Source organism: Chamaea fasciata, unplaced genomic scaffold (assembly GCF_029207755.1).
Source record: "Chamaea fasciata isolate MVZ Bird 193981 ecotype frontalis unplaced genomic scaffold, bChaFas1.0.hap1 SCAF_13, whole genome shotgun sequence".
NCBI classification, from domain to species: domain Eukaryota; kingdom Metazoa; phylum Chordata; class Aves; order Passeriformes; family Sylviidae; genus Chamaea; species Chamaea fasciata.
Window position 1 is genome coordinate 7,586,650 of NW_027094098.1, and position 15,740 is coordinate 7,602,389.

Here is a 15,740-nt window from a genome sequence, read left to right on the forward strand (position 1 = left end):
ATAAAGCATAGTGTCAATAACTAAGATTTCTGTATTGTTGGCTTTCTTTGTTCAGCTCTTTAGAGAATTTTTTTCCTTTCCTATAGGCTTGACATTTATTTCCATGGTAAAAAGCTTCTTATTCCTACACATTATTTGAAACCCACCAAATCTTGAACTGCTGAAAAAATATTTGAAATTTTATGCATTGAAGACATTTCAGCTGCTACAATTGTCAGTGGTGGTATTTTATACTACCAAGTAGAAATCCATGGGTGTGATGAAAACCTGGCTGAAAGCAATAGAGAGTACATCTGCCAATATATCTTGTGCTGCTGGTAGGTCTTGGAAGTTTAATTTTCTTGAACCACATTCGTACTCAATTGTAAGTACATTGCAAAGTAGGAGAGCGGAATTTACTGTATCAGGAAATTGACAATAAAAGGGTTTTCACTGAGATGTGTTTGGCCCCTGAAGTTACATAAACTGACAATGCACCTTTTGGTTGTACTAAATAGCAGATGCTGAACACAATTGTTCTGTGGACTTCAGGCGTGGAAGTTGACAGTGTGATGGTGTCAGAAAGTCTCAGGAATGTCCTCTGTATTAAGAGCAGTGCTCCCCTGTGAGGTGCTGTGATACAGAGCACGGACGTGGGCACACAGATGGGCTTAGGAAGTTGTGTTCCCTGACTAGGAGCAGTTGGACAGGATATGGTTGGCTGCAAACAGTTACTTAAAGCTGAAATACAATCACTTCAGAAAGGGTGATCTGGAAGCCTTTCTTCTGCAACACTGGGTTAAGTCTTTCTGAGTGAGAAGAAAGTCTGTTTCCCAAAATCTCAGAAAGACTTTAGCAGTAAAACAACATGCATGAAACTACACTTGAGCACAGAAACACTACAGCGTCTTAGGCAACTGCTTTGACTACAAATGCTCTAATACCTTTTATAAGGGATAGGGCTGGAAGGCCTTTGCTTTGCAAAATTTATAAGAATTAAACCAAAACAGCCAGATTTGAAATTGTGAATGCCTTGGAACCCATATAATACCATTCACAGTGACAATCAAGAACACGTTCAATTTGTGGCAGTGTTCAGATTTCAATGTGGTTATCAACTTCATCCACTGATCTTTGTTACACAATTCTTATTTGTTTCTAGCAGAAAACAATCAGGTCTTTTAAGAATGTTTTGCAATAATGCTTTCACTGATATGTTTTGCACATCCTGTGCTATAATGGTTTGAATCATCTTCAGAAACTTTGAGCTAGGTGTTGTACATCCCACCTTTAAAGTTACTGAGACAGCAATGCATTGTTTTAAACCCAAAAGTGATTCCAGACTTTTTTTCAGAAAATTATGTGGTTTTCTAGGAATTTCCTCCTTTTGTTTTTTGGTTTTTATTTTTCGTGGGGTTTTTTTGCCTTTTTTAAAACCTGGATACATTAGCTGATTTCTTACTTTTTTTCCTGAACCTGAACCAGAACCTTCACATTGGTAGATTCAAATAAATTTACTCAAACTAAACTCATCTAACTAAAACCAGTGTCATCCACAGATGATATCAAGCCTTCCCAAGTTCTGTAGTGTTCCACGATTTTAAGGTTGTTTATTAAAACTCTCTGTTTTAACTACATTTACTGATTGGTTTTCTTTCTCTTAACCATAGAGCAATCTTAGATTGCTGAATACTCCCTGCAATAAAATAAGACAACCTACAAAAAATATTACCGAGCATGTTGGGGTGCAGTATTATTTATATTTCTAGTTATTTGTGGGAGTACGTATTTCAGTCTTTTAATACATTTTTATCTTTGAGCATTTAAATAAACTGGTGGCTCTATCAGAATGCAATAATTATGTAAGAAATGTAATACAAGTTCAAATACTGAGGGGGGAAAGGCTTTTATCAGTATCCAAAAATAAGTTCAAATTATAATAGATCTTTCACATGACATTATGACAGTATATATATATTCTATATATAGTATAGAATATTATAATAATGCATATATATATGTGTGTATATATAATAGTATTACAATAGCATTTGATTAACACTGCTTAGCAGAATGTTGAAGTCCACTCATTGACCAGGAAGTTCTGCTGTGTGAAACTGAAAGTTGAGACATTGATTACACTTTCAAACATGAAACAGTCACCAAACTTAATAATATATTGAAAAAACATTTATGATGAATACAGACAAAACAATGTATTCTGCTTCTAAGGCTAGATATTAAACAAAGGATGGAACATTTTCATCCATATAAAATTTCTTGATACTCTGCAGAGAGCACATAAACATCTCTAAAGTGCCTTTTTCTATGCATTTATCCCTTGCCTCCATCACTGTGTGGTCCAAGTGCACACACACACAACACCTTGCTTGGATCCCAAGGAATAGAATAGTCAAGCCAACCAAGGTTGTAAAGGCTGAGCTCTAGAAATTCCTTTCCAGGGGCTGGATCCTGACCACGGTTAAAGGATGAAAAGGAAGGAAGGGAAAAGCTAGGGGAAGTGGTGTATTTCTGCATGCCACAGAGGCAGCACAGCTTACACCGTGTACTGCTCTGTTTGTCTTGGCAGATCTGGGTGCGCGGATCTGGCTGTGGGCGGGATTCTGCCAAGGATGGTCAGTGTTCGACTCACACCATGTTTAGGTCTCTAGTTATGCGTTTGTCTCCCATGTGCCTCTCTCTGCCAGTCCACAAAACAATGGCTTCCTAGGCATTTCTATTCTCAACATAAGAAAAAACAATAATGTAAGCAGTATGACCGTGTGCTAAATGTTCAGTTGAAGCTGCGACATCCAATATGTTAGAGATTTTGTCTGTACGCCAGAAAGAAAATATAGACATAATAAAGAAGCCTTTAGTGATGATTACTGTCACAAAATTAGATCAGAAAAAAAAATAAAAATATACTCACTACCACAATGGAATACGACATTTTATTGGTACAGGTTGCAAGGTTTCATGGCATGCAGTGCAGGATGCCTCACGGTGATGCTGAATGCATTTCATGACCTGGTTTTGGCAGCTTCTGGGACATCCTCTCTAGCTGAATTTGTGTGCTCTTCTTTCCTCTTCACTTAGAAGCAAGGCACACATTGCAGAACATTGAAGTCCCATCTCATATCTCTGTTAACCATCTCTGTCCAGTGGTGTTCTCTTATCCCTCTGATGATGCAAAAGTCAAATGGAAATGTTCAAATAACAATAGGGAGTTCCATATATTTACAGTTGTTGCAAATTATCAGCTAAAGATTCTTTACATCTGCTACACATTTTAAATGTTTTGTTTATGTGGATGGATAAAGTTAATTGATTGTTCTATGGACAGACAGATTTAGAGAAATAATCACAGCAATTCCATTTACTAGCTCTGAGTTCTGGATTTTACATTTAGATCTCTGAAGTGTTTCAATGATGAGTAAAATTGCAAGCATAAGTAAATTTCTGTTTACTATGCATCTGAGGAGGCTTCTAACATAAGTTGATTACAGCAGGTACCTGGAATATTTTGCTTTTCTGAAAAGAAGCAATCCTGCTTCAAATCCTGCTTCAAATATCTGTGCTGTCGATGCCCTGAAATTCCACCTCTGTCTCCTTTAGAAGCAATGCCACATTACAAAGCCGTTGTGCACTGAGATGCTGGGACTGTAGAAGAGTGTTTCTGCTTTTACTGAAGTTCAAGTGGTCTGTTGTGAGAAGCCTCTCAAATGCATAGGCTCTTTCACTTTCTGGGGCTAAATGTGCTGATCTTAGTCCAGAACCAATTGTTTAAGCATTGTGTTGGATGTGTATTCTCCTCCTCCCCATATTGTTTATTCCATTACGTGTTACACTCTCTGTATATCTTCCCTGGTTCCTCCCAGTTATGCTTTGCTTTGTTCTGTAGTCTGCTAAAAATCCTTACAAAGTTTTCAGAGCATTTCTTACACTCTTTCATGTAACCTGTATTTTAATGACCCCATTTCCTCTTTCTCTCCCTGCTACTACAATTTTTATTTCCCTGTCCACTTTGTGAGCAGAATGTTCCATATCATCATTTTTATTCCACTGTGTTTTCTTCTTTTAGTCAAGCAGTTTTCTGTTCTTCCCTGTAGAATTACACTTTATGACTACCAGGCCATGTGTAGGACAAACAAAGAGAGTAGCGACAGTGCCCATAGCTTACTGGACGTAAGTACAGCACATCTCATGAGCATCTTTCCATGCAATCATCAAAGAAAATTTTTGCAAATATCTCATGGCCATTGTAAGACTGTTATTTTGATTTGGAATGATTAAAGCTCTGGTGTTTATCCCAGAGCACACACAGGGTGGTTCATCATAAACTAATGCAAAGTGTTCAGTTTTTTTCAAGTTCAATCCTTTTAATGCTGGGCCACCATTTCTGAGGTTCTGTCAGAACTTTTTTTGCACTGTATGAATCTGCCTTCTTAGGAATTTGTAAATTTGGCAATAGATCATGTTTTGTCTGGGGGACTGGAATCACATATGGCTCTTCTGTATGTAAACATGTAATTCAAATTGAAAATTGAGATTTTATTTTCTACGAAAGGAATGGTTCATTGTCAACCATACGAGTCAGTTATTTTAACAATTTATTTTTCTTAGTTTTTAAACATGTCTTTTTAAGTAGAATTTTGATGCATTTAAACCCTTGTGTTGCAATTTGAGTACAAACTCTGTCCTTCTGCTAGGCTTGATTAGGGACAATCTGGGTCTTGTCAAGGCAACACTTCCTTATTGCTAAATCCTGTATCAAGGTAATAACCCCAAGGATGCTTTGTAACCATGCATCCATTTTACTGATTGCTATAATAATCTATCAGAACTGATCAGGTGTTAGATAGAGGTTTTGCATATTAAAGTAGGAACGGTTTTCACAAATAGATGACAGTAATAGCATGAAAAAAGTCTTACGTAAAGAGAACAGCAGCAAATCACTGGCAATTTTGCCAGTCTAAAAAAATTACCTGATACTGTTTCTAAATGCAACTCTAACTAGAAAAATATAGATCTAGGTAGAAAATAATAAAAAAAAAAATCACCCTTTAATAATGTTGTACTTTTGGGGATGTTTCCATTTACATATTTACATGACTGTTTTTCATATGCCTGGACTTAAGGCATTTATCAGTTTGTTATCCCCTGAAGTCTAAACCCAAAAAAAGACCATCTTCACATCATAAATACTAGACTGCAATGAGACCTAAACTATTAGTGAAATAGAACAGGATGCTGTGAAACACGTTTGCATGAAATATCTTAAAATATATTACAAGTCTTAACAAAAACCTTCTATCCAAAGACTTGGGGCTTCAGTCCAGTTTGCCTAAGCACTGGACTTGTAGAACTGAAGCATTATCCCTTAAAAAGTGGGCTCTAATCCAAAAGATATTTTTTTTTATTATTCCAAATTTTGGCCAGGATATCCAGGAAAAAATCCTGCATCTGTTACGGGATACACTGAGACATGTCAAGGTTTTTTTTTCTTTAAAGATAGTCAAGCTCTTTAAACCTCAAGTGAGTTTTGGTGCTCCTCAGTATGAAAGATGAAGAGATTTTTAGGTTATTATTTTCCTGTTGATTCAGTAACTTCTATCAACCATGACTGTTGAGAAAGTATAAAGACAGGTAGGACTGATTCCTCATGTCTCTTGGTTTTGTGCCCAGTTTTTACATGCCAGGTTATTAGACAGTATCCAGTGTAATTTCTGCTTAAGCAAAGGGTTTGCTTACAAATGTTTATCCTTCCTTTTGAGAATTATGGTTTTATAAATACAGGAATAGAGACAGGGACAAGATGGAAATTCCCTAAAAAGTTCCTATTCTAAACAGCATAGGCATGGAGAACAGGCATCAGAGACTATCCCAGCCTTTTAGACTGTGGGAGTGAGATGGTAAATTAGGGAAGGACTAGACTTAGAGATCACCTGCTCCATTTCTTTCTCAGAATAGTATTGCTTCTTAACAGCTGTCCAGCTACTTTGTTATTTAGCACTTCTTTTGTTTCAATTGGTCCAAGATTCTCCGTGGAACCACTTTGTTGGAAATGTAGCAGTGCCATGGAGCCACAGAACTAAATTATTTTGGCTCTCAGTGATGGTTTAAATATGTAGAGAGAATAAAACTCCTGCAGTTTTTGTTGCAGTTTTTGAAGGAACCATCTGTGTGTGGAAAAGGCTTTCGAGTAAAATCTCATTTCATGAGAATGCATTTATATCAATGTGATGACATGTTTTTTCTACTGGAATTTCAAATCAAAGTACTTTTTCATTTTCTGTAGACATTAATTAATTTTTTCAGATACATTGGGGTTTTAAATTTTAATGAATTTCTAATATGAAAATAGTTACTAAAACACGTGGTATAATTTACACTAAATAGGTATTCTTCATAAGTAATAATGAATACGGTGTTTTACACTAAATTTGGCATTATGAAAACAAAAGTATACTGCAAATTTAATTACTTGGGCATGAAATTTCAGGTTTTCCAGTTTGGAATGAAAATAGCTAAGATGTCCCACAGGGCTGACATCTTCTTCTCTTTCATCCCCAGGAAAATCTTGTAGTTCTTAATGTTTTTCCTATGAGACAGGGTTTCACAGGTGAAAATCTTTCGTGTCTCAGACACTGTGCATTCTGCCGGATTGTGATCTCAGCCCTCCGTGGCACTGACTAAGTTCTTTGGATCTCTGAGTCCTCAGCCCTGCACAGAAACTTTCTCTGTGGCCCCTGAAAATGTTAGATATCCTGTTACTGCTCTGCCAAACAGCACTACTTCAGTGAGTGCTGATTTGGGGTGGTTAAGCATGATTTTAGATATCTGAGGAGTTCTGTCATTATGATTTCTATTTGTTAAAATACTCTGTTTGTATGTAAAAGAATCTGCAGAATTTTATTCAACTAGGACATCCTAACAAAGATGAGGGAGACGAAGAGAAATTCCAAATTTCTGGAAGCTGGCTTTTCTGCTGACTTTCGTTCACGAAAGATTAATCCTATTAATAGTCTTTTCAAAAATGAAATATTTAGAATGTATTAGAAGTACTGTAAACAGAGGATTTTCAAAGGATTTGCCGCATTTGTTATGATCCAGAGAAACAGAGGGAGGAGGGAAAAAACTTCTTAAAGTGCTTACACTGGACTGTCAAATGACACAGATAAACATTTAGGTAAATTCAGACTTCAGAAGCTTTTCTGAGCCTAATGAGGCTGAGGTAATGAATAGAGATTTGCATTATAGAGAGGCAAGCCTGTGAACTGCAGCCCAAGAGAAGCTCATATTATCTACACGAGCTGTTCCTCCAGCAATAGCCTGGGAAATAGGAACCCCTAGAGGTTAAAGATTTAAGAATCGTTTGCAAAAACTTTCCTTTTCCCACTGATAATCTGTGTATATGACCAAGTATGATAAAAAGGAAATTTCATTACTATACATTTTAATAATCAGTATAATAACACGATTTCTTGATCATTAAAAAGGGGGGGTTATGCTCCGCATTCATTTGAATATCCAAAGCATTGTTTTTACATGAAGTATTCAGTTAAGATATAAGTGCTGCATGTTTTCCCTTTTTATTAAATGAGTCGCTTCTCTTTAGCCTTATAATGCCTTCTTTGCTGCAGTAAAGTGGATTATGACTGAACTTGTCTTGTAAGTAGATTTCATCAAGAATATAACAAATATTTCAATGAATTGCTAAATGCTTTTACTTTTTAATATTAATATTTGTACCTTTTGCATTTAATGTGCATCATACTGCTTTTCTTACATGGTTTAAAATATCATAATATTTGTCAATTTTTATTTCCAATTTTGCATTTTTAAAATCTGAGAAAATTTTGCCTGTATAATTGCAGTTTGACTTTTATTGCATTCATGGTCTTCACTGATATCTGCATGTCCTTGTTTAGAAGATCACAACAGACAACCCAAATTTCTTTCGGTGATTACTGTTAAAGTTTAGATACATGACTGGCTGTTTGTGATGCTGCTTGGGTGGGCTGCTGCCAGAAGAGAAACTTGTTACCCTGACTCACTGTGTTGTTTGTCACTTCATAAAATTCTGTAAAATGGGCCCCTTACAGTGCCAGATAAGGTGTACTTGGATGTTGCTGAATTTTTCTATCTCCATTAATTCTTCTAAAATTCCCAGTTAATTCATGATGATCATTATCTTTAAGAGAAGCTGCCTAAGAAATACCCATATCATATGGAGAAGAGGAAGCCTTAAAATGTGTCATGTTATTAAGCTATATGATTTGTTATTCTTCTTATCTGAAAGCAGAGATGCAGATATAAAATGTGAATTTTATATTAACTGACATAGAACTAGCTTTTTTCTTGTAATCATTTTGTTTAATTTTAAATTGTATGAGCTTTTTTCAAAGTTCAGAATAAGAGTTAAGGAGAATTAACTGAGTGGCTGCTGCCAGAGGGCAGAGATCGATCTAAAATGCAGTTTTCAAAGTTAATATAAAGGAAAGAAATTGTGTTAAAATGAGACTGATGTTACATATCACAGCTTTGAAAATGTTAAGAAACCTTCTTTATGTTTATAAATATTGTAGGTTCATGGGCATATGAGAAACTGGATGTTGGTTTCATTCTTTACTCTTATAACAACTGATTGACTGACACTTTTTGGTCCATTCTTCCAAGTAAATGATGGTGTATTTTAGTATTCTTTATAATTTAGTTAGAGTTGATTAGACAGTGGGGGTTTTTTTTCTGCTCTTAATAAATGGCTTTATTATTTTTATTATTTCAGTTGGAAAATTAATAAAAGAAACTATTTTGTGTGTACTCCTGTAGGGTAGTCAGGACAGTTATAATCCCATGGCATTTTTCTAGAGTCAAAATACCCACATGATGAAGAAATAACGTTCAGCAGCAAAAACAGTGTGTGGTGCCATGCTTTGAGAATTTTAATGGACACTTCAAATATAATCAATACTTTAAAGTGAAAATGGGCAAATCTATGATTTATAGATGAGGTCTATTTCAGAATAAGTTTTCAGAAGTAAAAAAAAAACCTAGTAAAAATATGAGAATAGTAGTAGTTGCTAATCCCAGAGTTGTGCCAATACCTTGAATTTCAGTTCTGTGCTAGCTTTTAAATAAAATAAGATTAATGTTATCAAGCTACTGCCAGTTTAGTGTTTTGAAAACATTGTGTGGGGTAATGTGAAAACTCTAATAATTTCTCCAGGTTCCTTGTGGAATTTAATCTATGCAGTTGGTGGCACTCTGATCTAACAGCTAAAGGTAAGTGTGATTTTTTTTTCCTGGCATAATGGCAGAAATGTCTAGAGTAGATTGGACTTTGGAAATTCAGATGTGTGTGCAGTGTTTTAGATTAAGTTATAAACATCTGATAATAGTTTTCCTCCCATTCCAGCATCCTCTTCTTTGTTAATGTTTCCTAAAACACAGGAGAGTTAAGATCTATGAATAACCACTGAGTGCTTGTGTGCACTTTAGGAATGCAGTACACTACTATAACAGAAAATTAAAAATAGTAGATAATGATTAAATATTTTTTAAAAAACATTTCCTTCCAAAACAACCTTTGTGAATAAAGCAGTTACACTGTTTATTTATTTATTTATTTATTTATTTATTTATTTATTTATTTATTTATTTTTAGATCTGCCAAAGCATGTAGTGAACTTACTGTGCTGGAAAATGCCATTTCAAAAAAAAAAATGTTTCCAGAAATTTGACCATCTCTATTATTTCATAAAAAATAATTTTAAAGCTCATGATAGTAGATTTTATGCTAAAAATGGCTGATCTGTATTTTATCATTTCATTCAAAATAAAAATTTAAATGTAATAAAATTCAATTTACTAAAAATATTTTTAAATGCAAAAGCTTCATTTGAAATAACGAAATTTTTTAATAGTTCCACTAAGAATGAAAAGTTTTCAGTGTAAGCTGTCTTTTTAAAATTTAACAGACTTTTAATGGCATTTTCAGAAGTGTTGCTCAAAAGTAAAGGGCCACTTTACAAGAGCAGTGCTCTTCAAGTGACAATTTAATAGCTAAATTGTGCTGTGTGTCGTTGACTGGTATAAGGATTTAAACTGAATTCTTCAGCTTCATATTTGCATATTTCTTAGCAAAGCACGGGATAAAATTGCTGCTTTAGGCTTCATTTAATATTTGCGTTGCCTGGATACTAGGCTGTCTTTATGCCAAAATAATATCCTGTCTGCAGGTAAAATATCACTCAGGCCCCTAAAAACCAAGACCAACAGTTCAGTGATTTCCCTGAGCATGAAGAGAACCATCTCTAAGACTGAGGCTGGGAAGGACAGTCAGGTTTTTTCCAGAAAATGGAAAACTGTGCCTTGAGGAATGGCAGCTGTGCCTGTCCTAGTCCTTGGTGTTTGCAGAGCAGCCAAAGCAGCCACTGTAGGAAATAAATAACTTTTTTCCAAGTGTACTGTACAAATATGCATTAATATATCCTGACATGAGACATCCAGTGGAATTTGCATTGTGCGCTAAAGAAAATATTTTTCAAACACAACATCCCTCTTCATCTCATGAAAAAGAATGTCTGAATTGTATTTTGAGAGTGCACTCATTACAGAAGAGGCAATAATAACCTGCAAACTTCCTTTTATTTAAAACAAAACTATCAGTGCAGCACTTTGATGGACCAGTATTACTGGGAAATGTCCATTCATGTTTCAGTTGAGAGTGAAGTTTTAATTTCACAAATCACTTGCTCCATTTCTTTGATGAGTTAAGAGTATTGGAAATTCCCCTTCATCAATACTTTTAGGGTAGTGCTTGCCCAGCTCATGTCTGGTTAGGTAGCAAGGGATGGTTGTTTGGAAGGAGCATATTTTAGGAAGAAAAATAATATATTTCACAAGAGAGCAGGAGAGAAAAGCACATGCTCAGGTATGTTCTTCTGTAAATGCTATGTTAATGCTAAGAGTTGTAATATTTATGACTGCACTACATGAAATTAAAATAAATAAACTTGCACATTTATTTTTTACTTAACAATGCTTAAAAAAGCTCAGGAAAAAAATATATATCAGTTCCTCGAGTGGAGAAATTTCTTCCCACTCTAATTGTGATATTAATAGAATATGATATACTATGAAGATGCTGGAGGGTCCACACACACCTGCCCATTTGTCAAACCCTACTATGGAAAACACTTCTGCACAAGATCTTGTAATTGCAATCCCATTTGTAAATGAGAGAAGAAACCATAAACTTTGGACAACCCCATCATCTTCTGGACTCTAGTGAAGTGCAGGAAATCTGAGACCTATGAATCTTTGTCACTCTCTTTGTTACACAAGCCATATGTTGATACAAGTGAGGGTAGACTCAAAATACAGGTGATAAACTCCAGTCATTCTTGACAACAGATAAGGAGAACAGAAGAGAAAGGGAAGAGGTGCAGTAGAGCTAGTAAGACAATTTTCTAAGAAATACTGAACTATTAAATGTGTCACAACCATAGTGAAAACATCAGAAATAACAAAACTTTTCTAATCACCTTTAGTACCTCCTTTGAGATCTGTGCATTTGGTGGAATAATTTTTTTTATTATTATTATTATTATATACAAAGACTATGAACAGATCAGTAATGCATGCCCTGGTGTGATTGGAAATGCAGATGTGGTTGTTCCCCTGGCACTGCTCAGTGGATGCACCACTCACTCTGAAACAGATCATCTCCAGGGGAAGGTCTGTCAAGCCCAAGAGCCTGTTCAGTGTAATCTATTTTTGTCATGCCTCATCTTGTTTTCTCACTTAGCAATTAGTTTAAGATAGGGTTAACATTTGTGCTGATGTGCAAAGGGTATCTCTGCGTTAAGGAACAATGAAGGGGTGGGGAGGAAAAAGAAAGGGAATGTGGGGAAACACTGTGTGACAGATACTTCAGTGTGAGAGTCAGAAGAGCTGCTGTCCGGTAGTTTGACCTTGAACCTGCTCCACTGCTTCCTGTTAACTCAGTTTCCCAATCTTTAAGATGGAAATGGTGCAGCTTTTTCCTTGCATTCCAAGGACTGCAGATTAAAGGTGCTATGGTGTCTTTTAATTATTACTATTTTCGGAAGCAGATAACAAGCATTGCTGTTGGGTAAAGTAAATCTTCTGCCTCTCCCACCCACAGAGTTATTTTAACTGATTAAACCCTCCAAAGATTCCCAAGCTGTAATATAAAATAGATGTTTTGGCTTCAGTAAAATATACCACAATTTATATATCAAATAAATGTAAACTGCCATGAATAAAGGTTAGTGATGCACAGCACCACTGAGATAAAAATGACAGTAATTCCATCTTGAATCTACATAGAAAGAATAAAAATTCATGCATAAATGTAAAGTAGGTTGGCAATGGCTAAACCATTAATAACTACTTTAACAGCGATGTCTTGCAAAATTACATTCCATGGATAAACTTTTTTTCTTTTTTTCTATTTAATTGAAAAAATAGTGTTATGCACTGCCTAGGAAATCTCACAGGGTGGCAGAAGCTGAGTAACATTTCCGTTCTCTGCGAGCTCTGTAGTACAGCATCTCATGTTGTTCACAATTTTGTGTGCTGTTCTTCTCATGTTAACATCAAGATGTTTTTTCCTGTGCCTATAGCGCAGAGGTTGAAACAAACCCTAGAGCCCTGTGATACTGAATATCCAGCCTTTGTTTCCGAGCGCACTATAAAGGAGACCACGGGGAATATTGCTTGCGATGACTGTTTCAAGTAAGCCCTTTCAATTTTTTTTTATACAACTATTTGTGACAAAGCAATAAAACTGAATTATTCAAGGCTGTATTGAAGAGAGTACAAGTCTGTTGTGTTTTATCCTGTGTACTGACCTCTGTCAAGGTGTCATTTCTCCTGTTACAGGGGTCACTTAAAAGTTTGATGCTCTTAAATTAAAGACGTGCCTATTATTTTCTACCAAAAAAACAATGTAAAAGCAGTAGAGGCTTATGTTAATTTCAAATAGTTAATGTTTTAATACTTTTCCTAAATGCAGGCAGCATTCTAAAGGCATAGGCTGTAAGATTTAGATTCAAAAGGTAAGTGCTGTTCAGTCTCCTGTCCAGGAGTAAAACCCTGCTGGATAGGTTAGGAATTCCCTTGTGATACAGTGAGATCTGGTTGTTTTACTGGATTTCCAAACAGAGTTTCCTTCTTGGAACTGTTAGTCTGAAAGAGTGGGAGACGATTAAATCTATTCTCCAAACTTTCAGTGCTGGGAAGCTGAGTTAATAATAACAAATCTCACATGACAGCGCTGTAATGTCATTTCTACCAGTGCTGCTGTAAACTTGTCCCTTATAGAACTAAAAGAAGAGGAAGACTTCAGTCTATCTTTCCTCTTTAACACTGAAAATGTATCTTCTCTGTATTTGGTGCTCATGTGCTTTGACATTTTGACTGTAGTTCTGGTGCATTTTAATTGTGGAATTGCATAGGTATTGCTCATGCAAATTTCTGTACTTTGATAAGTCTCTTAATTGGATTTCCTTTATGCTGAAAGCTTGTCGTCACCAGGGAGATGAATATTTACAGCAATAATTTGTCTATCAATATAAATGTCAGGAAGAATTTATAATTTAAACAAAAATTGTTACAGCTCTTCCTTTCCAGGCTAAATCAATATGCAATTAGCAAATAAAGGTGAAAACTTCACTTTGAAGTCAATAGGTGTGCTTCTGGACTTACTCCTAAATTTTCTCCTTGATATTTTCATTACTTTGAAACAGGAAATAGGAGTAAGTGCACTGGAGATAAATTTTAAGTGCTAATATTCACTTTTCATTTGCTTCTGACCAACTTTTAAGTAGAAGGAAATTGTTAATGTCTAGTATGAATAATTGGTTTTGTATGGCTTTGTGGAATGGAAGTATGAGAGTGCTTTGTAAATTGATGCTCTGGAACCCTTATAAGTGCAACAATAGGTCCCACAGCCTAAAAAGTACAAACTCAACAAAATCAAGCCGTGACTTTTCCACTTGACATATCAAATACAATGAAGGTTACAGTGCTGTGAGTGTTTTGTGCCAGCATTGTAGAATTTAAGCAGCCTTATTTTGTGATAATTTAACAGAAGGTTACTGAGAAGTTGTGCAACAAATTATCATGCAGTCCTGGAGGTGTTCCAGGGCAGATTGGATGGGGTTTTCAGCACCCTGGTCTAGTGGAAGGTGTCCCTGCCATGTCACGGGGGCTGGAACCAGATGGTCTTTAAGGTCCCTTCAAACCATAACCATTGTATGATTCTGCTTAAATATTGCAAACAGACATGATTCCATGCAAAGAAGATTAATTTAACAGGACTAGGTTTTCCCAAAGGAATGCAGATTTTAGTCTGTGTTCCTAGGTAACTTCAGGTCAAAGGAAATAAGTTTCAAAAATAATACAATTCTGCAATACTTGGAAAGCACCAAGTTGGAAACTGAGTTTAGTGAAAATTATAGTATTTCAAAAATAATGCACTAAGATCTTTTTCATAGAAAAACATTTTGTGTTCCACAGTGGAAAAAAAAATAAAAGAAAACCCTGTAAGTTGCAAACTGATCTCAAGGCACCCATTATTTTTCTCCACAACCAACGGCGAAACCTAAAGAAATAATCCAGAAGAACTATTAGATTCTCATGGGAAAGTTGTTCATTATACCGTTTACCCACTGTCATTAACAATCTACAAATTGCATCTAAGATTGCAGACTGCATTGAATTCCAAATATTTTTGTTATAACCCAGGACACTTTCCCGCAGAACAACTGAGGAATTTGACCCAAAGTCCATTGTAGACCTACATCTTTTGACCCAGTTTTCTGTTTCATAGCCTCAGTACCAATAAATATTTTTACAAGCAATTGTATTGCTTAATATTTGTAATTTAAGAATGATGGGCTCAATCAGTCAGAATTTAGATTCAATCTATTATACAGTAAGTCTGGAGCTGACACTGTGTCCAGTGCTTAACCTGTGCAGCATCACTTTCAGCCAGTGGGATTATCTTCTGTGTCCTCCTTGGATCATGTTATAGGTTAATCTGTGATATATAAAATTGCAAATATTTATTGCAAATAGAAGAAGGTAATTGTAAATATTTACCTGATTATGCACCCTGTGGAATACTGAAAAACTACTTGAAAGACATTAGAAAAGTCAGTATATTGTGAACAGGTTTGCAAAAAAAAGTTGTGCAAGCACTCTGCTTTAAGCAAGTTTGTGTCAAAAGATACCCCAGTCCCTGGCTTTTGTTCCTGCAGTGTCAGGCACTACTATAGAGCCCTTGTCTGAAAAAAAGAGACTAAAAACAGTCTCTTAGTAGAAGTAGAAATGATGACTGATGTTAATTGAAACCATATAATGTTACTTAGATAAGACATTTTGGGGCACAAATGCTGTGTTTTTGCTAACAAAGTCACAGACATAGCCAGCAAGGTCACAGGGTGAGGGGTAGAGGCCCAGTTTTATTCTGTCCTGGGTGTGCTGTTCTTGTAGAAATACTCTGCCCATGCAAAGAGGGACAGTTACCAACTAACTACAGTAATGAAAATTCATAAATATTTCCAATCATAAATTTAATTGTGGGTACTTGGATTTAAATTGAAGTATCCTAAAATAAATCACACAGTAGAAAGGAATACCTGCTAGTTACTTTTTTAATAGCTGGCTCACATTTTCAGCCGTCTCTGGGAACTCATTCAGTGGAGGGCACCTATACACTTAAG

General features: G+C 35.6%; 1 protein-coding gene across 2 annotated transcripts in view; it reads left to right on the top strand.

Annotated features, from left to right (window-relative positions):
* CACNA2D3 (calcium voltage-gated channel auxiliary subunit alpha2delta 3) overlaps positions 1-15,740 on the top strand; it is a 394,699-nt gene that overhangs the window by 363,137 nt on the left and 15,822 nt on the right. For both annotated transcript variants that reach the window (XM_066195341.1, XM_066195342.1), the window contains 4 exons: positions 4,092-4,167; positions 7,601-7,653; positions 9,212-9,267; positions 12,636-12,747. In XM_066195341.1, the coding sequence (XP_066051438.1) occupies positions 4,092-4,167; positions 7,601-7,653; positions 9,212-9,267; positions 12,636-12,747 (297 nt within the window). The remainder of the gene's footprint in view (positions 1-4,091; positions 4,168-7,600; positions 7,654-9,211; positions 9,268-12,635; positions 12,748-15,740) is intronic.